The sequence below is a fragment of the Mytilus trossulus genome, chromosome 7 (genome assembly GCF_036588685.1).
Source record: "Mytilus trossulus isolate FHL-02 chromosome 7, PNRI_Mtr1.1.1.hap1, whole genome shotgun sequence".
In the NCBI taxonomy this organism is placed as follows: Eukaryota; Metazoa; Mollusca; class Bivalvia; order Mytilida; family Mytilidae; genus Mytilus; species Mytilus trossulus.
In genome coordinates this window covers 23,406,537-23,429,106 of record NC_086379.1, presented here as the reverse complement: position 1 = coordinate 23,429,106, position 22,570 = coordinate 23,406,537, and the positions used below count along the sequence as shown (strand labels likewise).

Genomic DNA, 22,570 nt, shown 5'->3' with positions numbered 1-22,570 from the left:
TATCATTTGCGCCCAAGGTTATATTTCATATGCGCCCAAAAAAAAATCATTTGCGCCATTTTACAGGTTAACAGGTAAGATAAAACGAGAAAAGTTAAATATTCGTTGCTCCAAAAAGTTTGTTTTACAGTATCCCCATTGACAATTCAGTGAGTTGGTTCTTTTTCTGGTACAAAACTGAGAGTCACTTATACTTAGAATTATATTAAATATTTACATGTTTAGGAATATGTCTGTAATAATTGTTGACCATAGTATATGGTATCATATGTTCTGATAATTGAAACATTCGTTAAGGTAGAAGTACAAGTTTCGTGCCAGGACAGACGTTCTGCAGACAAACAATGCCTTCATCATTAAAGTTTTTGGTTTCTTTGGTTTTTTTATATCACTATTCTATATTACCTGTAATATTGGCGCGATCGGAAGGTTTTATTTTTGGCGCAAATTAAAGATGTTTTTGTGCAAATAAAATGCCAGCTAGCTGGCAAATACAAAGCACCAATTTTGTTGAATTTGTGCCATATCTGAAATAAGTTCACTTAAAATATTTATACATAATAGGTAAACCAGGAGTGTCTAACTTTTTACTTAGCGTGTAAGCTTCTTTTAAAACAAGATTTAACTTACAACATTAAAATCTCTTAAAATATCATAAAGTTTGTGTTTTAATATCGAATTATATATGAAGTCTTTCCAATTCAGCTCTTGTTGCAAGATAAGATGCATTCTTTCTAGTCCCTAGAAGAAATTGCAAATGTAATTTTTCAACTGGACTTTTTCGACAAAACTTACAATGTATACTTACTTCTTTTCCAGAATTGAAAGCTTCATAGTTTGCTCTAAAAAGAGATATGTATGTGTCTTAATATATTACTTCAAAGTTGTATATCATTTATTTATTGGTTTTACGAGGGAACTAAAACGGTGGCATGCCACTTTTGGCTGGTAAATTATGCAAAGACTTTGTATAAGCTTTCAACCCAAATAAAGCTTTTTGGGCTATTTTGGCTAGTTCTTAAGAATTATGAGAGATATTGTAATTGCATTAAGTAATAAGCCTAAAAATAAGTATTCTGATACATATCCATTTAACTGTTTTTAAAAAAATTTAAATGGTGGTTCTTGTTTAGAGCATGTGTCACAGTATATAACTAAATTATTGAGACTACTCTGTAGACCTTTTTTAGTTTATGAAAAAATTAACAAGTCATTTGAAAAAAAAACTTCGTTTCGAGTCCATATGCATTTAATGATGATGGACGGACTTGACCAAATTCTTATCTGCATCTGATTTCACCTGCATATATGCATACTCGATGAAGCGAAATATTTTTTTCTATCGCATTGTAAATATGTTTGACATTTTTATATTTACATAGTACTTAATAGTATGTTAGAATTACATTGTTTTGCAATTTATAAATATGTATGTGTGTGTGTGTGTGTATGAGACCAAACAGCAGATTAAGTTTAAGGTATCATGTCGTCTACATTGTCCAATAGACATTTGCGGAAACTAGATCTATTCAAAATACAAATAACAAACCAACAATTCTGATATAAAATAGCAAATGATGTCTTCTAAATAAAAATAAAAGATGCATGCAACACGTTAAAATTTCATGTGTCCGAAGCGCTCTTCTGGATTTACAATCAGGACCGCATAAAACCGAAGATTTGAAGACATATACAATATTAGGCCAATGTCAGAAAAATGTGAACTTTTTTGTATGGGGCCGAGAAACTAGCGAAGGGCTGTTCTGGGGGTTGGAACACCCCTTTTCTTGCAGATCAATGCTTTTGAATAGGGACATATGGTCGGACGCTCCCCCTTTATCTTGGGTTGAGATCACCTCTTTTATAATTCCATGATCATAGTACCAGTGTCGGAACAGGGGTTCAAGCTCATGGGGATAATTATCGACCCCGCGAAAAAAAAATCATCCATATTCCATGATTCCAAAGATTTCTATTATAATAATGGCATAAAAGGAAAACAACTTGGCACTCGTTTGTCATTTTTAGTTTGTTCTTGTTGAAAACATAGATAGCAAAGTTTGAACTATTTGAGTACAGATCTATTCTTATATTTCAACTGAATCTGGAGAACAGTCTTAAAATATATTTATATAAATAAGTTTTTTTTCTCGAATAGTTGTAATTTTTTTATATTGAAACCGAAAACGTAGACAAAAATGTTTGTCCTAATCAGGTAAAGTAAAAAATTCCAAAATTATACTGAAAGGCAAGTGTAATTTCATGAAGAATAAAGAGATCAAAACCACTCTTCAGATGTATTTCCTCATTCTCTTTAATACAAAACAAAAAAGAGACAAATTATGTTTTACCATAAGCATGATAAGCATGCGAACATGCTCCTTGGTCGATTGCACCTTTCCTAACACAAAGTATTGCTGATTTATTTCAGTAAGTGTCCCAATCTAGCTACTGCAGCGACAATTGCGATATTTTATGTGTCTTATGTTAAAGGAGTAGGTTCAGTAAGACCCATTATTGGCCCCAAAATATAGCAGTTTTACAAAATTGTGAAAATGTAATCTTTTAGCTATTTATTGGAAAGTAGATTGCTTCTGCTACACAAATATAGGCTGTTTTTGACAATACAATGCACATATATCGGGTACTACTATCATTAAATCATGCTAAATTACTAAAATCTTCACAATTTTACCATTTTAGATGAATTTAACCATCTAAAATGAAAGTGGCCGCCTTCGTGTTCATTCATAATTGAAATGTAAGTTGTACTTGATAATAATACATAACATACATAAAGATTGAAGATGAATACGGATGCGGCCACTTTGATTTTTGAAAAGTTACGATTTTTTGCGTATTTGATAGATTTTTCATATGTAAGCTTGAACCGGAGCGTTTTTTAATGACTTAATCAGTTAAAGTCTTTCACATAAACAAATTGAATCAATTGAAATAGACACTAAAGTGTTTAAAACGTGTCCAAAATATTTCGTTAGATGAACTTGAAATTAGAAGCCAAAATCAGCCCTTACCGGACCTAATCCTTTATTATTGAAATAATTTTAGTTCATTCTATCTAACTTCGTACAATGACACCATTTTCAACCTGGATAACAACATATACAATAATTAATGTAAAACAAATTGCCGCAATTTTTAAAAAAAAAATCGTTGTTCAACTACAGAAATACATTCCTATCATTACATTGTTTTGGATCAACGGTTTATTTTTACACTTTAAGAAAGCCCGAGATTTAAATGATACCTACAAGTGTAATTGTAATCCTAATCGTAGGTGTATGACAGTTTCCGCAAATGTCTAATATAGCCAATGACAAACACTTGATACAAATGTAACCTGTTTAAAAACTATTATTTTTTAAATCATTTGGGCTTTGATTTATATCTATTTTTACCATGGATTAGAATTATAATTATATTTTTCTGCATATATAAAAGATATTTATGATAGATTTCATTTTTGTTTTATTTTACATTGAAAATAACACAAAAATACTTGTTATCTGTATAACTTTGTGTCCGTCGTCAGTGTAAAAATTATGTTGCTGTCCAATTCCGTTTTTATCTCCACAATCAGAATACCAGAGAAAACCGAACAAAACAAAGTCCCATAGGCGTTCCGTTTCAACAGGTTTCATTGTAATTCATTTGCGCTTTAATTTATATTGATTTTACCAATGAGACAACTTTCTAAGCGCGAGAAGGAAGACGTAGACACTTTATCCGAATGGATTACGGCAGTGAGGTTGTTAATACAAATCAGGATTAAGAAACTGAATGGGTCCATTAATGCCCATGCTACGTCAATCTTCAAAGACCCAAATGTTGCTAAACACCTATCCGACCTCCATGATAAATATGTTGTTGTCCCCGCAGACAAAGCCCCAAATAACATCGTTTTTGTCTGTAAAAGTCCTTACATTAATTGCTTGATAAACGAATTAGGTATAGACAATTCACTTGGAAACTCAACATATACCCTCACGACACTTACCAAAGAGAAAATCCTGGATAATCATAGGTCTGTTCTTTGTTCATTTTGGTATTTCAACCAAAGATGAAGAACTGGATCTTCCATCACTGTATTGGATACCTAAACAACATAAGTGTCCTTACAAACAACGGTATATTGCTGGGTCTTCCAAGTGCTCCACGAAACCCCTTTCTAAATTATTAACATCTATTTCATCAGCAATCAAAAACGGGCTTCAAAGTTATTGTGAAACTGCCTATTCTAGAGGTGGCGTGAATCAGATGTGGATACTTAAAAATTCCCAAGATCTTTTAGAGTACATACAATCTAACTCTCTTTCATCTTGTAACAGTATTAAAACATTTGACTTTTCTACTCTTTACACAAGTATTCCACATTCCAAACTAAAAGACAAATTAAGAGAGTTGGTATTCCTTTGCTTCATAAAAAAGAATGGCCAACGTAGATACAAGTATCTCGTCTTAGGGAGGGATAAATCCTACTTTGTAAAGAATCACTATGATTCAAACAAAAAATTCTCTGAAACCGATATTATCAAGATGCTTGATTTCTTGATTGACATCATATTTGTTACGTTCGGAGGACGTGTTTTTCAACAGACTGTCGGCATCCCAATAGGAACAAACTGTGCCCCTCTACTTGCTGACTTTATTATAATGAGGCTGACTTCATGCAGGAACTTCTTAGGAAGAAAGATAAGAAGTTAGCAATATCCTTTAACTCTACTTTCCGCTATATAGATGACGTTCTTTCACTAAACAATTCAAAATTTGGTGACTACATGTATGTGGATCGCATCTATCCCATCGATTTGGAGATAAAGGATACTACAGATACAGTTAAGTCGGCTTCATATCTTGACTGACATCTAGAAATTGACAATGAGGGTCGATTGAAGACAAAACTTTACGACAAAAGAGATGATTTCAGCTTTCCAATTGTGAACTTTCCATTTCTAAGTAGCAACATTCCAGCAGCACCTGCATACGTGGTATATATCTCCCAATTGATACGATATTCCCGTGCTTGCATTTCCTATCATGATTTTCTTGATAGAGGGTTACTGCTCACAAGGAAGCTATTAAACCAAGAGATCCAAATGGTGAAGTTGAAATCATCCCTTCGTAAATTTTACGGACGCCATCACGAGTTGGTTGACCGTTATGGAATAACCGTTTCACAAATGATATCGGATATGTTCCTTACGTCGTAACTATAATTCCCTTCCCTTTCATGAATTTGACATACCGAATTAGACTATTTACCGGATTTGTAAGCACATAAGCAACACGACGGGTGCCACATGTGGAGCAGGATCTGCTTAACCTTCCGGAGCACCTGAGATGACCCATAATAGTTAACTTTTATAAATTGTTACATGAATTGAAAAGAGAAGAGAGGGACGAAAGATACCAAAGGGACAGTCAAACTCATAAATCTAGAACAAACTGACAACGCCATGGCTTAAAATGAAAAAGACAAACAGAAAAACAATAGTACACATGACACAACATAGAAAACTAAAGAATAAACACCAAAAACCCCACCAAAAACTAGGGGTGATCTCAGGTGCTCCGGAGGGGTAAGAAGATCCTGCTCCATATGTGGCGCCCGTCGTGTTGCTTATGTGATTACAAATCCGGTACACAGTCTAAGTGACGTGTTTTGCACCTAACCAAACGGTGCATTGTTTATTTAAATGTATTCAGTACATGTAACGAAATCGAGTGGACCAAAAGACAAAACTAATTTTCATACTAAAATTAAATTGCAGCACGGACGTTGCATTTAAAGAAGTTGTCTGACTATTTAGTTTTGTTCTGGTATGAAATTCATTGATATTTTTTTATCACGTATAATGACGTATCTACTAGTAATACGTTTAAACTTTTATATTTGGCAAATTGTTTTCCATAAAGGAATCATCCTCCCTCCTTTACACATACATGTACAGTGAAGTACAATAGATCGTGTCAATCTTCTTATGACACCACTACTAAAATTGTATAAGACAGGTATTTTTATGTTTCGAATGCAAAGTTATTTTCTGATTCTTTTTTTTTTACCTTTCTCCGATTAGGCTATGTTCTCATCGTTCCTGGTAATTCAAATTGTTGTACATTTGATACTATACACAACAATTTTAGGATGGGCGTACGCAGTTTGCAAACTATTATTAGTCATAAAAGTTATGGGAATGTGACATGAATGAAACACCGCACAGTACTTACAAAAATGTTTCAACTGAATTTTAAAAAGAGTTACAAAGAGAACAATTTCGTTTAGGTTTTTCAAATATATATTTTGATTATTCCAAAAGGCGTCCTTCAGCTGGCCCCTTGAAACATATGTAGACTTGTTCAGTGATAATGGACGTCATACTAAACTCTGAATTATACACAAGAAACTAAAATTATAAATCATACAAGACTATCAAAGGCCAGAGGCTCCTGACTTGGGACAGGCACAAAATTGTGGAGGGGTTAAACATGTTTAAGCGATCTAAACCCTCCCCTATACCTCTAGCCAATGTAAAAAAATAAACGCATAACAATACGATCATTAAAATTCAGTTCAAGAGAAGTCCGAGTCTGATGTCAGAAGATGTAACAAAAGAAAATAAACAAAATGACAATAATACATGAATAACAGCAGACTACTAGCAGTTAACTGACATGTCACCTCCAGATTAAACTGATTGAAAGGTAATGTCTTCATCATATGAATATCAGGCACAAGCCCTCCGGTTTTGGGTTTAATATCATATTATCATAAAATATATGAAAAGAACATAACCCGTGTCATGCCAACAACTGTTTTCTTTAAATAAATGTATTTAGTTGCAAAGACCCTATAAATGAATCAATATTAAAGCCAAAATATACAATCTTTAATGACCTGACAACAGTATCGTAACTATATCCCTCCTTAATATGTCTGTTTGAAGGTTTTGTAATGCTTTTGAGGTGAATTCTGACATTGCTTTGTAAAGAATATTACCATTAAAGATTGGATGTGAAATACCTGAACGTATAAGATGTCTGCATGTTGAGCTATATTTACGAATTATTTTTCGTATTTCCTTATACCGATGATAAAAAGTAAATGTTTTGACTAGTTAGTTATATCGAAAACCCTGGTGTAATAATTTTTCATTAATAATATAAAAAAGGATACATTTGTCGATATTTAAGTAAAGGTTAACCACAAGTTCAAATATTAGACAAAGTACAAATGTTCTGCGAAATGGCAAAATTTCTTAACAAAATTTCTTAAAAAAATTAATCAGAATGTATATCAGAAAAGGACATCCTCATGTTCTGACTATCGTTAACACTACAAAAGTTTTAACCGCCAGTTCCCATTTCACGATTGGACAATGATGACAGTACTGAAATTTAAAAGTCCACTTTTTCAGTACTAATGGTCGATTTTTAATGTATGCCCTTTTGCAGTGTTAATCCTGGTACCTTTGATACCTCTGTGTCGATGCCACTGCTGGGGGACTTTTCGTCCCCGAGGGTATAACCAGCCCAATAGTCAACACTTCGGTGTTGACATGAATATCAATAATGTGGTCATTTTTATAAATTTCCTGTTTACCATTCTTTGAATTTTTCGAAATACTGAGAATTTTATTATCCCAGGCATAGATTACCTTAGCCGTATTTGGCACAACATTTTTGGAAATTTTAATCCTCAATGCTCTACAACTTTGTACTTGTTTGGCTTTATAAATAATTTGATATGAGCGTCACTGATGAGGCTTAGGTAGCCGAAACGCGCGTCTGGCGTATTAAATTGTAATACTGGTACCTTTGATAATGACTAGGCTCTAAAACGATTGATATAATTTAAATATGAAAGCATTTGACCTCATGTGACCCGCTAAATATTCTGCTGAATACGTTCAGGTTTAGTATACATAATTCACTTGCCAAATGTTCATCATACACTAGCAATACATTTATGCAGTTGTCTATGTCACACATATCTCACAAATAACCCTTATTACATGCACAAGTACGCCTAATAAAAATGTCTGAAATGATCAGTAACATTAACAAATTTCAAATATAGAATTTATTTCATGAATATCCTTAATTCGTTCAGGTTTTGATATACTTAATAATTCAATTGAGATAAAAAGTAAAATCACAAAAACACTGAACTTAGAGGAAAATCAATTCGAAAAGTCCATAATCACATGGCAAAGTCAAATAACAAAACGCATCAAAAACGAATGGACAGGAACTGTCATATTCTTGACTTGGTATAGGCATTTTCAAATGTAGAAAATGGTGAATTAAACCTGGTTTAATAGCGCTAACCCTCTCACGTTAAATCACCATAAAATACATGTTTGAACACAATATTATCTGACACATTACCAAAAAAACTACAATAACCTATATCACATAGATCTCCTGTATATCCTACGTCACAAGAATATTGAAAACCACCAAATGTGTTGGTGCATATTCCGTTGTTCCAGCAATGCATATTTGTTGTACATTCATTTATATCTGAAATTTTTTCACTCAAAAGCAAAAGTATTGCTTGTTTCTTACTAAGTTACCAAGTAAACAGCTGTATTTCGTGTCTCTTTTTTATATATATAACAGCTTTGATAATTGTTTATTATGATTATAAATATTAACCCCTGTTCTTGTACTATAAGCAACAACAAAAATATTTTGTAAAAAATATTTCTGTTCTCCATTACTGTATAAAGGTATTTTCATTTACCTTACACTATTTTATTTGTCTGCATTTTGTTTCAAGTAATGTATTTTTTTATGAAATTGATTTTGTATTTTCATTGTGTCATAGTTCAATTTTGTTCGTACAGTGTATATTTATTTGTGTGTGTTAAGGTGTCGTTTGAAGTGTTTCTTTCTATGTTGTGATGCTACACTTTTGCTTCAAGTAAGGGTGTAGAATGATACCTATTTAAACGTTTAAACCCGTTGCACGTGTCTGCATCTGTTCCAACTCAGTAACCTAATGCTTAGTTGTGGTTGTTTGTTGATGCTGTTCATAAGTCTTTCTTGTTCGTTTTTATATTGATTAGACGGTTGGTTTTGCCGTTTGAATGGTGATACACTAATCCTTTTTAGACCCTTTAGAGCTTGCTGTTCTTTGTGAATCTTTGAACTATAACGGTTTACTTATACACATTATAAACTGATTAGGGAGTTTTCTGATTGGCACTAATACCAATTCATTTTTTTTTTCAATTTAGATTTTGTTGCCATATAAACTTTACAGTTTGTGACATATCACAACAACGAAAACAAATAAAGACAAAATTGGTGACCTTCTGCTGTTGTTTTTTCTATTGTCGAGTTGTTGTCTATTTGACACATTCCCCATTTCCATTCTCAATTTTAATAACTATTCGGTTGATATGTTTTATCATTTGATTTTGCCGTTTGATGAGGGACTTTCCATTTTGCAATTTTTTTCGGAGTTCCATATTTTTGTGATTATGTTTTTTTCTTTTACTTAGAAAGTATAAAACAAAGTGAAGCAAGATGAATATTTTATTTTGACTGTTAATGGAAAGGTTCTGATGCCAAAACGTAAAACTTGTTTATCGTCTTAAAAACTTAAAAATTTTTGATGCAAATTCAATTCATTGTCCGCAGAACGATCAATGTTTGATTGGTCTGTGCGAGAAAATTACTTTAAAAAATGTCTTAACTCAGCCATTGTATATTATAATAGTAAAGTATCTCCCTTGTTTATGAGTTTATTTCCATAAGGCTATCAACATCTGGCATGTTAACAAGAACTATGATAAAAGAAATTGTTTGGCTACCAGGGTTCTGAATCAATCTACCGTGCCAAAAGTATGCATTTTGATCTTTATATAAATGAGGGAATTTAGATTTTTTACATCTTTGCTCATATATTTCAATTCTCCAAGGGCACTACTCATACATATCAACTGATTCCAAGTATGCAGAATTTCCTGAATTCATTTCAGTAAATATGTTTCCCGATATTATGCAATACGAATGCACTTTTATCTGTTGCTGTATCTATACTGGTAAAAAATTCCCGGCCGTGGCCAATTAATTTAACAGCTCATCCGTATTCTATTTCTTCTAGACTTTAGAGTTCTTTTTTGAAAAGTTTCCTTCAATTTAAAAGAAAAAAAATAATTTGAATTTATTAACCCCTTCAAGTTTGTTCAACAACAGAGGTGTGTGGTCCCATTGACGCAATAACCTACTTGTTATTTCATAGTGGCATACAGGGGTGTCAATTTTAAATGAAAAACCAAAACAATCTTAAAATTGTGTAAACAAAAAATGTCCATAAATTAGCTAGGAGGAATAAATCTGTTGTAATCAATAGTTATCTCAAAATATTAAATGTTTAATTCAAATTCTTGTTCTTGTTTACAGTTTTAACCTAAATTCTCATATTTGATTTAAGTTAAACTTAAACCTATATCCAAATTCCAATAAGTCTGAAATAAACAGTCACTTAATACTTAAAGTTCTGTAAGCATATTCTAGGCTTAAATAATAAAAGTACAAATGCTGCTGTACAATCAGAATTAGGAAAAATTCCTATATATTTTAATATTGTTATATCTATGATATGCTATCTGCATAGATTACATGAAAGTAACTCAAATTTATTGAAAGAAGCGTTTTTATGTAACAAAGATATGCAGGAAAATAACACTATGACATGGTATTCCTCTGTTAAATTTATTTTACAAAAGCTTGAATTGAAAGAAACATATTATATTGATTATTCAATTAAAAGATTAAAACAACTTATTATGAAAAAGTTAAAGACATCATTTTTAAAAGCATGGTTCAATGATAAAGATAATGTTAATGGAAAACTAGATATATAGTTTACTCATAAAAGTAATTTCCAATTGATAATCAAAGTTTGTAAAGCCCCAGTCCCACTAGACCACGATCGCACCACGCTCACCGCGATCTAAATAAAATTCAGATCGTGGTGAGGTCGCGGTATGAGCGGCATAAAAATGTGAAATTTTCGTTGCTTTCACAATGCTACTACGTCCTCATTACGCTTCTGCAACGATCCCGCTACGATTATAAGACGTTCTCGACGCGCTTATTCTGCGACCTCACTACGCTTATCAAGATCTTTCTACGCTCATGACGTTCTCACTACTACCATACCACGAGCTATCCAATTGCAACACGATCTTACCATGCGTCTACTGCGATTAAAGCACGTTCTTACCACGATTACACTACGTTCAAACCGCGATTTTACTACGCTCTCAGCAATAACGTCAATATCGTTTTCCATATCAATACTGTATCATTCCTTCATTTCTATTTCCGATTAATACGTAGATTTCTAGAAAAAAAAAATACAATCATGCCACCAAAATCTACTAGAACACGTAGGCGTGGTGTTAGGGTTGATGTTGTTGCGTCGCCACCACAGACGTGTATCTCCAGTCAGCGCATTGACCGCTAATAGGACGACGACATATCAAGGTGTATATATATTAAATATATACTTCTTCTTAAAAGGGGTTCGATCTGCTGATATAATTCTAACTGTTTAGGCTTCACAGAGATATAAAACTGATAAAAGTTCACACCCTGTTTATTTCAGTAGTAAGGCACAACATGAATTTATGCAGTTTGACCATAGTAAATAATTATACTATATAAACGTGTATGATATCTATATACAAACAGAAGGAGTCCCAGGAGGATACATAAAACTTAAAATGGTATGAGATTTATCACTCTCATAGTTCATAGCTAACTTGCTATATTTCCAATGAGGTGCATAAACACCTGAGGTTCAAATGCACCTAAGGTTTAGGTTACGGTATATAAATGAGGTGCAGTTGCACCAAGGTTCAGTTACACCCAAAGTTCCTGTTCACCCGAGGTTCAAGTGACAGTATAAAAACGAGGTGCTGTTGCAACAAGGTTTACAATTTAGTTATAAATGGTCATCTCTAATCCAGGTGCATTGCCGTTATACGTTGCAGAGACACCGAAAATAGATAGAGGTGCGCCAAATCCAAACTTGGAAGCACCGCTAAATTTGAATACCGCTATACACGAATTAAAAGCAGTAACAGAATCAGTTGATTGGTAAAATCATCTAAACATAAAATGTAATTTATATTCATAACTTTTCTATAAAGGATCAATAATCCACGGAAGCTTTTAAATAAATATTGATGCACCCGGTGCAACTTCGTTTGACTCTCGGTGCCAATAAAATAAAAGAATGGTTTCTTTTAATAGTCACACTCAAATAAAGATACCTAAAAAGGCATAATTATATTAAACTATTACGCGAACGTACCATAGCTACATCTGATGAAATATTCTGCTGCGACATTATAAGAAATACTTTAAAAGTTAAACTTCAAGCGAATAAAATGAACGTCTCTCAAGAAAGTGAACTGAGAAGAGTGACGTCACGAGTACGTTGACGTCGCTTTACATATAGAATAATATTAACCAATCAAATAATTCGGTTTGCGATCTCCGGGCAAACGTGCTCATTTACGCAAAGATGGTGGTTCTAAGTATCCTCCGGGCACTTATGCACAATATTACAAATAGTTCAGACTTCACAAAGGATTCACACCTAACTAGAAGGATAAATAAATGTATTACAAAGTTAGTAATGCAGGCTAAAAGTTGTGACATAATATAAAGTAATTGAAATTCCCAATTGAAGTGGTTCGTGTCCCGACAAAAATGAACATTCTGAACGACAAGTTAAAAGTAAAAGTAGACTAAAAATTACAATATGAGAGCTATTACATGTATAAATAAGTATGCAAACAATATAGAAGGACACAATTCTAAGATTCCTACAACATCAAGTCATAATTATTACATAACAAGCGTAAACTACTAATTTTGGGGGCCCTTCAACATGTTTAAACGACATGTAAATAATCAATTTCCGGTGACATTCCAGAAATGTACTTTCTGGTGCAAGAAAATTAGTACCGTTAATTTTATTAACATCAGATGTAAACAAACGGATAATATACAATGGAACCAGATGGAGTTTAACAGGGATGTGAATAACTAAATATTTTAACAACAATAAATAATACCAATATAACATTTGACACCTATCTAACTCATGAATGGATCATAAAAAGGACATATTATATGTACAGATGATGTACATGTAATAAGGAACCAATTTCTGGCCGGCACAACAATGTAGAGGCAGATGGAGATCTGATAGTAACGAATCTTGATAAAGTAGAGATGTCGGACCGACCAATCCAACCTAAATTACAACCTACTGCTGGTCCATAAAGCTGAAATGTCGATATTTTAGTGAACAATAGCAGATATGAAACAGAGGTGTAAATAGATATAGGAAGATGTGGTAGAGTGCCAATAAGATCTACTCAAAATTAAAAGTAACAATTATAGGCCAAAATACGGTCTTAAACACGGAGCGTTGGTTTACACCGAACAGCAATATATAAAAGGCCCCAAACATTACTAGTGTAAAACCATTCAAACGGGAAAAACAACGGTCTAATTTATATGAAAACAAGAAGCATGGTTGAGCCGTTAGAGAAAATGGACAAGAAGTACTAATTACACACAGACAAACAAAACCTGGAGAGAAGAATTCAAATATTTTATAAGAAAATGACAATGAGAATAATGGTCGTAGAATGAACGTAGTCATGTCGTAAAGCCCCAGTCCCACTAGATCACGATCGCACCACGCTCATCGCGATCTAAATAAAATTCAGATCGTGGTGAGGTCGCGGTATGAGCGGCATAAAAATGTAAATTTTCGTTGCTTTCACGATGCTACTACGTCCTCATTACGCTTCTGCAACGATCCCGCTACGATTATAAGACGTTCTCACCGAGCTTATTCTGCGACCTTACTACGCTTATCAAGATCTTTCTACGCTCATCACGTTCTCACTACTACCATACCACGAGCTATCCAATTGAAACACGATCTTACCACGCGTCTACTGCGATTATAACACGTTCTTACCACGATTACACTACGTTCAAACCGCGATTTTACTACGCTCTCAGCAATAACGTCAATATCGTGTTACATATCAATACTGTATCATTCCTTCATTTATATTTCCTATTAATACGTAGGTTTCTAGAAAAAATTACAATCATGCCACCAAAATCTACTAGAACACGTAGGCGTGGTGTTAGGATTGATGTAGAGGCAGATGGAGATCTGATAGTAACGAATCTTGATCAAGTAAAGATGTCGGACCGACCAATCCAACCTAAATTACAACCTACTGCTGGTCCATAAAGCTGAAATGTCGATATTTTAGTGAACAATAGCAGATATGAAACAGAGGTGTAAATAGATATAGGAAGATGTGGTAGAGTGCCAATGAGATAACTCTCAATCCAAGTAACACTTTTTAAAAGTAACAATTATAGGCCAAAATACGGTCTTTAACACGGAGCCTTGGCTTACACCGAACAGCAATATATAAAAGGCCCTAAACATTACTAGTGTAAACCCATTCAAACGGCAAAAACAACGGTCTAATATATATGAAAACATGAAGCATGGTTGAGCCGTTAGAGAAAATGGACAAGAAGTACCAATTACACACAGACAAACAAAACCTGGAGAGAATTAAAATATTTTATAATAAAATGACAATGAGAATAATGGTCGTAGTATGAACGTAGTCATGTCGTAAGAAGAGCGCGATGAGGACGGCAAGGGCGTGCTAAAATCGTACTTTTGTCGTGAACAGCGTGGTATAGTCGTAGTAGAAGCGTAGGTTGGTCGCGGTGAGAACTTGGTGATCGTAGTGAGGTCGTAATAACGTCACAATGAGATCGTAGCGCAGTTTCTCCGAATAGAATCACGCTTTCGCTACGCTCTCACGACGATGGTACAGCGACCTTTGCGATCTTACTACGATCTTAGTGCGCTTTCACTACGCTTCTACTACGACCTAATTTTGCCACGACCGCACCACGTTTGTTTTGAACATGTTCAAAGTTTGCCACGCTCATCACGATCTTGAAGACCTCACCACAACCGTGATACGACCTTACTGCGATCCACACGATCGTACTACGATCATCAAAATTTGCATTTTTTTCACAGATCGTTGTGCGATCGTGGCCTAGTGGGACTGGGGTATAATCCAGACAAATTTATGTAAATTTCGCATAAGTGCCCACCAATTACGAGTAGAAAAAGAGCGACATAAGAACAATCCTATAGAAAGGTCACAGAGGACTTGTGATTTTTGTTCTCATAATGATATTGAAGATGAGTTTCATTTTTTAATTAACTGTCCTTTGTATAATCAATGTCGGGAACCACTGTTTGCACAAGCTCATGAGCACTGTCAAAATTTCAATAACTTAGACTGCAAATCAAAATTGTTATGGTCAATGACCACTGAAGATCAACATATACTTAAAAAGTTAAGCATTTTTCTTATCCAGAGTTTTGAATTGAGATCAACAAATTCTGTTAATGGCTAAATCTCTTTTAGTTTATCCATATATATATTTAAAATTCAAAAATTAAATTTAAGTGCACTTTTCTCTATGTGGATGCATATTTCTTCTATTAATATTTAAATGTTTATATATGCATTAACAAACTGCAGTCAAACTTTAAGGTGCTTAACATATTCTTGCAATTGTCAAAAAATATAATTATATACATAAATATATAGTAATTGGTTGCTGTGTGTACATGGGAGAAAAATACCCTTATATCTAATCAGTTGGGGCTGCATTTCATTGTCATGCAACTCAAAACACCATTTCTGTTTAAAGGGGAATAATTCTAAACAGAAATTGATTGTCTCCCCTATTACTTTCTATTCCATGTGCCGGCAATAACTGTTCAGTGTTCTTTTGTCATATATTTCATTTTATTATTTCATTGTTATAACAAAATCATTGTAATCATTGCACGACATTTAAAACCCGCAAAGGTCCATAATTGGATTAATAAAGTATTCTTATTCTTATTCTTATACTAGATAATATAAATCCGAATTTCGTGTGTTCTTTAGTTTCGATGACATTTAATTAACTATCGAGATGACGTGCAAGTGAATAATTTATCAGCGATTTTTCTTTACTCATTCTAACAAGGTTGACTGCCAAAAACGAATTATCACTGTTATTTCACTTTTATTAATGATTGAACCAAACACATTCACAGTTCATTCTTCTTAAATTCTGCTATTAGTCATATATCGTAGCTGGTTCCTCTTTTTATAGCTATCCAAAATTTGTATTGAACATTTAAACATCTCTTTTGTATGACTTTGAGATTATGCGGTATGACTTTTGTGCATTGCTAAAGGCCGTACCGTACGGTGACCTAAAGCTATTCATTTCTGTGTCCGTTGCAATTGGTCTCTTCTTGAGAGTTGTCGCATTGACAATAATACAACATTTCCCAATATTTTTGGTTTCATTAGAAAGTCCACTTTAATATCGATGGTCGACTTTAGAGAAGATCAAACGCATCAAAGTTCTCTGAACATGCATTACAATTTCTGGCAGCAATTATTTGAGGAGTCTGTATGTGGTTAGCTGTTGAACGGTCGCATATAAAAAAGAAGATATAGTATGATTGCCTAAGAGACAACAATCCACAAAAAAAAACGAATGACACAGACATTAACAACTATAGGTCAGCGTACGGCCTCTAAAATGAATTGAAGCCCATACTGCATATATAGTCAGCTATAATAGGCCCCGAAATTACGAACGTAATACAATTCAAACGAGAAAACTTAAAGCCTAATTTATGTACAAAAAATGAACAAAAATCAATATGAAATACATCAACAGTCGACAATAACTGAAATACAAGCTCCTGACTTGGGACAGACACATTCGTACAGAATATGGCGAGGTTAAATGTGTTAGCGGGACCTCAGCCCTCTCCTAACCTGGGACGATTGTGTAACGGTACAACATAAGAACGAACTATAAAAGCCAGGTAAAAAGGTTTTGCACATCATACAGTGGTGTAAATGTATTTTCAACCGACCAGTCGACCTCCTATTGCACCTATTGCAGGGCTTGACAATTGAAGTACTAATTAATGCGTTTTCGTCATGAATATGCATGAAATATTTCTAAACTAATGTACACATGTACAACAACCAATCAATTCCAAAAAAAATACCACTCAATAAGTATGAGACTTAAACATTTTACCCAGTTATTTCTATGCAAATCACTTCATGGCTGATCACATATATACATACTTTTTTTTTAGATATTTGTCTTATGATGTTGTTTTAATACAACTATAAACAAGGTAAGCTTGATCGTGACAGCCAAGTTGTATTGGTAAAAAAGCTCCTGATGATAACCAACTACTTTTCGAAGGAAAGATGGCATTTCTATTAAATCGTGATTGGAAGGAGAAAAACGATCCATGCAAATTATGTCATTCGAACTTATATCCCTATTGTTGACAGGTTTGGCTAGTAATTGATGTAGCCGATTTTCAAAGAGCACTCAGCGACTACTAGATTAAAAATAAAATATGACAATTGGAAACTGACAAATGCAAAGAGAGGCGTAGCAATGCAGAACCATTAATGTCATTTACAACAAATACTTGAATATATGTGTGTTTGGGGTTTTAAACTATCCGATGCATGTGTTTTTTTTACGTTTGTGTAACGAAAAGTTATCAAAGGTACCCGGATTATAATTTACTACGTCAGTCGAGCGCCTCGTCTTCTTAACACTTATCAGTGACGCTCAGGTCAAAAAAGTTATTAAGTCAAACAGGTACAAAGTTGAAGAGCATTGAGGACCCAAAATTCCAAAAAGTTGTGCCTAATACGCCTAACTTAAGGTAATCTAATTCTGGGATAGGAAATTTCTTAGTTGTTTTTTGGGTTGTTTTTTTTTTTGGTGGGGGGGGGGAGTTGTGTAACGTGAAGTTTATAAAAATAACCATATAATTGATATTCATTTCACAACCGAAGTGCTTACTACTGAACTGGTGGTATCTTCGGGAACGAAACGTCTTCTGGTAGTGGCATCGAGAAATCATGTGTCATATGCACAACTATTTTAGAAATCATGCGTCGTACGCACAATTATTTTAGAAATCATGCATGTGTCATACGCACAATAAACAATATCATACAATTTTTATTAATAACTGGTTAATAACTGTAGACATTTTCTCAAAAAGCATTCTTCTAACGGCTTCAAGATTCAGAGTAATCTGAAATGATAAGATATTATTCGTAAAAATCTATGATAACATTAGTGTTACAAAATGTTTAAGCTAATATTTGAATCCCAGAAGGAAAAATGTTTATAAGTTTCCATAATACAAAATTACACACTGTCAAATATAAGTATTCGAACAAAACTTTTCTTTTCGAAAAACTAAAAATTTTCTTATCACAGGAATAGATGACCTTAGTTGTAATTTTGTGAATTTTTGGTCCTCATTGCTTTCCAACTGTGTAATTGTTTTGCTGTATAACTATTTGGATCTGAGCGTCACTGATAAGTATTATGAAGACGAAAGGAATGTCAAAGTATGGCAATTTAATTTCAAAATCAATACTAAATGTTGACCGAAAAATGTTTTGAACCAATTTTAAAATTCTAAAACATGAAGAAATGACTTAATACAACTGTTCATACTGTAATTTTAAACAGACCATGGTTGTGCACATGGTACCACAAAAGTACAGGAACTACGTAGATGTCCAAGATCATATCATTTTATGGGATAGGATTCGTGCCACTTTTCTCACATTGTCTGTGTAGTGTACACATGATGTCACTACTCTGTTTAGACCGCCCCATTAAAACTCTACTAATTAATATTATATATCATATCTTATATTCACGTGTGGTTACTCAGAATTTTGAATTATTCAACAATAGTGATAAACTATGAACTTTAATCGAATAAATATGTTGTTTACGATCATGATACTATTTCTTGATCAATTTTAAGATGTTCAACTTACTCGCAGCATACCGTTGTCCCACAGCAGTCTCCTTGAATTTGACCAAAAGGACCAGAACAATCGTTCAAACAGTCACCTTGACATTTGTCTACACCTAAAGATTTATTCAATGGGTTTATATTACAATTATAAGCAAAAGAGTACATACAATAGTCATTTAAGTTTTTAACAAAGATCAATTAGTACACTGATGTTTTTTTTTTTTTCATTTTCATTTTTAATCCATATGATGTAAGGTACTTAGCGGTATCAATTCATTTTAATAATATAAAGGTAAAAGCTTTTACATATTCACGTTTCTACCTATAATGTATTATTAGTAAAGTATGCGTATCTTTTGAGGTTATTTTATATTTTTTACCAATATCAACCTTTTTTTACTTTTTTTCATCCCAACATTTTTTCAACATCGATTCTGTAATAGCAAACATACTATTTTAATATTTTTATTTACGTTGTTGATCAAATAATTTCTGTTTTAAATTTTGATAAGGTTTGAGTCGTTTCAAAACAAATGTACTTATTTATCATGTTTATACATGTTGCTTCATTCCATTTTGTGATTATCTGTGATAGCCACGAATATAATACTCACATGGTACCGGTGTTGCTGCGTCTGTCGGTGCCGGTGTTACTGCGTCTGTCGGTGCTGGTGTTGCTGCGTCTGTCGGTGCCGGTGTTGCTGCGTCTGTCGGTGCCGGTGTTGCTGCGTCTGTCGGTGCTGGTGTTGCTGCGTCTGTCGGTGCCGGTGTTGCTGTCGAAGTAGGTGTACAACAAAACATGTTGCCGCAGCATCCGTTTGTATCTTTCATTCCTTTACATGTGTCACCTTCATTCATACATATAGAACCCTCAGGACATGTGTCTAGCAATAAGAGGATGAGTTATTAACATTTTTAACCCGCAAGAGAAGTTTTGTGATGAATTATCAAAATATTAATAAGTCCTAATTCTAATATAAAATTTAAAGAGACAAAGATACAAAAAAAGTAGAACCAAACAACATAAGTCCTCTATTGTTTCTTCGAAGAAAAAGAGATAAAAACAATATAATGAACAGAGACGAACTTCAGATGAAAACCCACTTATTACACTCGGGGAATATCTGTAGACGAGCGTTATCAGATATAACAGCTTTGTTAAATTTTCTTGTGATAATAAAATTGAGAAAGGAAATGGTGAATATGTCAACGCGACAACCACCCGACCATAGAGCAGACAACAGCCGAAGGCAACCAATGGGTCTTCCATGTAGCGAGAATCCCCGCACCCGTATGTGTCCTTCATGTGGCCCCTAAAAATATGCATAATAGTACAGTGATAATGGACGTCATACTAAACTCCGAATTATACACAAGAAACTAAAATTTAAAATATACAAGACCAACAAAGGCCAGAGGCCATTACTTTAATGTAAATAATAAACTAATAATTTCATTTTCTTTGCAAAATGCCTTTATTCTATGTCAAAATATGTCAGTCAGTATCCAGTCGATCTGTTGATTAATATGATCGATAGGTTGTTGTTGTCAGGTTTTTTTTAACTTAACCCATCATTTAAATTGGTGATTATTTCTGAGATAAATGTGTTACTTACCAGCACATTTGCAACATGCTTTTCCGCACTTGCATCTAACAGACATGATTTCCACATGCCCCCCTAATGACGTACATGTATTTGAGTCTGAACAATATCCACCTCGGCTGGTACATGTAAAGTCCGGTTCGCCTGCAATTTCATAACATATAATGTTAGAGATAAATAATAAAAAAAACTGACTCAAAGTATACGTTTCTTCAAACCCTGTTATTGTATAAACAGTGGATATAACTTATCATATTCTTATTGAATGTTTATAATGAATAATGGCTGCTTAACGCCTAGTACGAGAATGTAAATGTATAATGAATATTTACCGTGATTTGTACAATAAATAAAGGCAACAGTAGTATACCGCTGTACAAGACCGACATGATAAGCAGTTTTTTTAACGTGATAGTTCACGAGATGACAGTCTAAAGGAAGACATACCGCCTTTCCCGGATACAATATGTTGACTCCGGGCAGACTAGACATGTTTTTTTTTCTCCTTAATACCGCTTGCCATAGACTACCGAAGCAGTTTTTTTAATGAATTCATCACTGTTTTCACTAGAAGGTACAAACAATGACCATAAGGAAAAAACAATCCACAGAATCACTAAACAGATATTTGAATATGTTATTTTAAAAAAGCCGTTGCATACTAATTATTAACAATTCTAATGCAATTTGGATGTAAGATTTTTTTTCATTGGCTAGAGGTTGCCGTCAAATCCACAGTTGACCAGGCGTAACTAAGGAGGGAGCCGCCATTTTGAATTGATGAATCAACATAATGTTCGATTACTACTATATCATCGAAAATAAAACAACACCTACCTCGAATTCGCCGTTTTAATGTAATTTTATCCGAATTTGAAGCGTACAGGTAACGTAATAACCTCTAGTTTGTCAGTCTTCATTTGTGTGAAGTCACGTTTAGCCATGACGTATTTGTGCCAAAATCATTCATGAAGTTTCGCGGATTTTTTTTTATTTGAAAAATTTAGACAGTTTTTCAAGTTTTCTCGTATTTTTATGCATTATAATCGGAATAACAGTACTGTAGTTGAAGAGTTGCCACCGTCAATTTTTATTTGACGGTCGCAAATCTCCGTTTTACTGTCTCCGCTACGCGTCGCCAGTAAAACTAGATTTGCGACCGTCAAATCTACAATTGACGGTGACAACTCTTCAACTGCAATACTTTTATTCCTTAAATCATTGTAGTTGTAGTTGTATTTGTTTTTAAAATAAATGATTGGGATATGTTATACCCTCTGTCCACATTGTCATACAATACGTTTGTAAAATTATTTTATCGTTATCCAAAAGTCACATGAAATAAACACTTACCTTTAAAAAGTTTAAACATGGTTATTGCAACAACCAAAACGAGCAAAATAGTTTTTCCCATGTTCGCTATCTGAAAGGTAGTTCAGAGAATGCTTGAACCACGATGGTTATTGCGTCAATAGCCAAAAATCGTCGAGTAAATATACCAGTTTAGAAATTGCTCTTTATGAACCCACAAAAAGTGACATATATTTTGTGTTTACCTCCTAGTGAGAAATGATTATAAATAGCATCATTCCTAAAAAAAAAAATCTCTTTACGCTGACAAAAATAATTTTTTAAAAGCAACATTGGTCTAGTATAAATAAGTAACACTTTAGAAATAATGTTGGCTTATAGGAGTTTTGTTGGTTAAGGTTTTTGATTGGTTCATACGTTATAAACGAGGGAATGAAAAGAAAATGAAGGACGTGCCAAACGCTCTTGACTAACCAAAGGAAAAAGACGTACTTCCTGAAAGGGCAGGCTCTTTGTGCACTCACAGAAAGTGACATTTATTTCACTCTACTTCCTAGTGAGAAATAAATATTGTACAGCTACATTTTCTAAAAATAAATGTTAACGATAATAAAAACGTTAAGCAACATATGGTCTTTTAAAA

The 22,570-nt window shown here is 33.6% G+C and overlaps 1 protein-coding gene across 1 annotated transcript; it reads right to left on the bottom strand.

Annotated features, from left to right (window-relative positions):
* Positions 1 to 18,181: 18,181 nt before the first annotated feature.
* Positions 18,182 to 20,674, bottom strand: LOC134726273 (protein psiD-like). Its single transcript, XM_063590672.1, has 4 exons — positions 20,629 to 20,674; positions 19,627 to 19,896; positions 19,043 to 19,125; positions 18,182 to 18,268 (listed from the first exon to the last, which is right to left on the bottom strand). Exons 1-4 carry the CDS (start codon positions 20,672 to 20,674, stop codon positions 18,182 to 18,184), a joined length of 486 nt encoding a protein of 161 aa, XP_063446742.1.
* Positions 20,675 to 22,570: the final 1,896 nt, after the last annotated feature.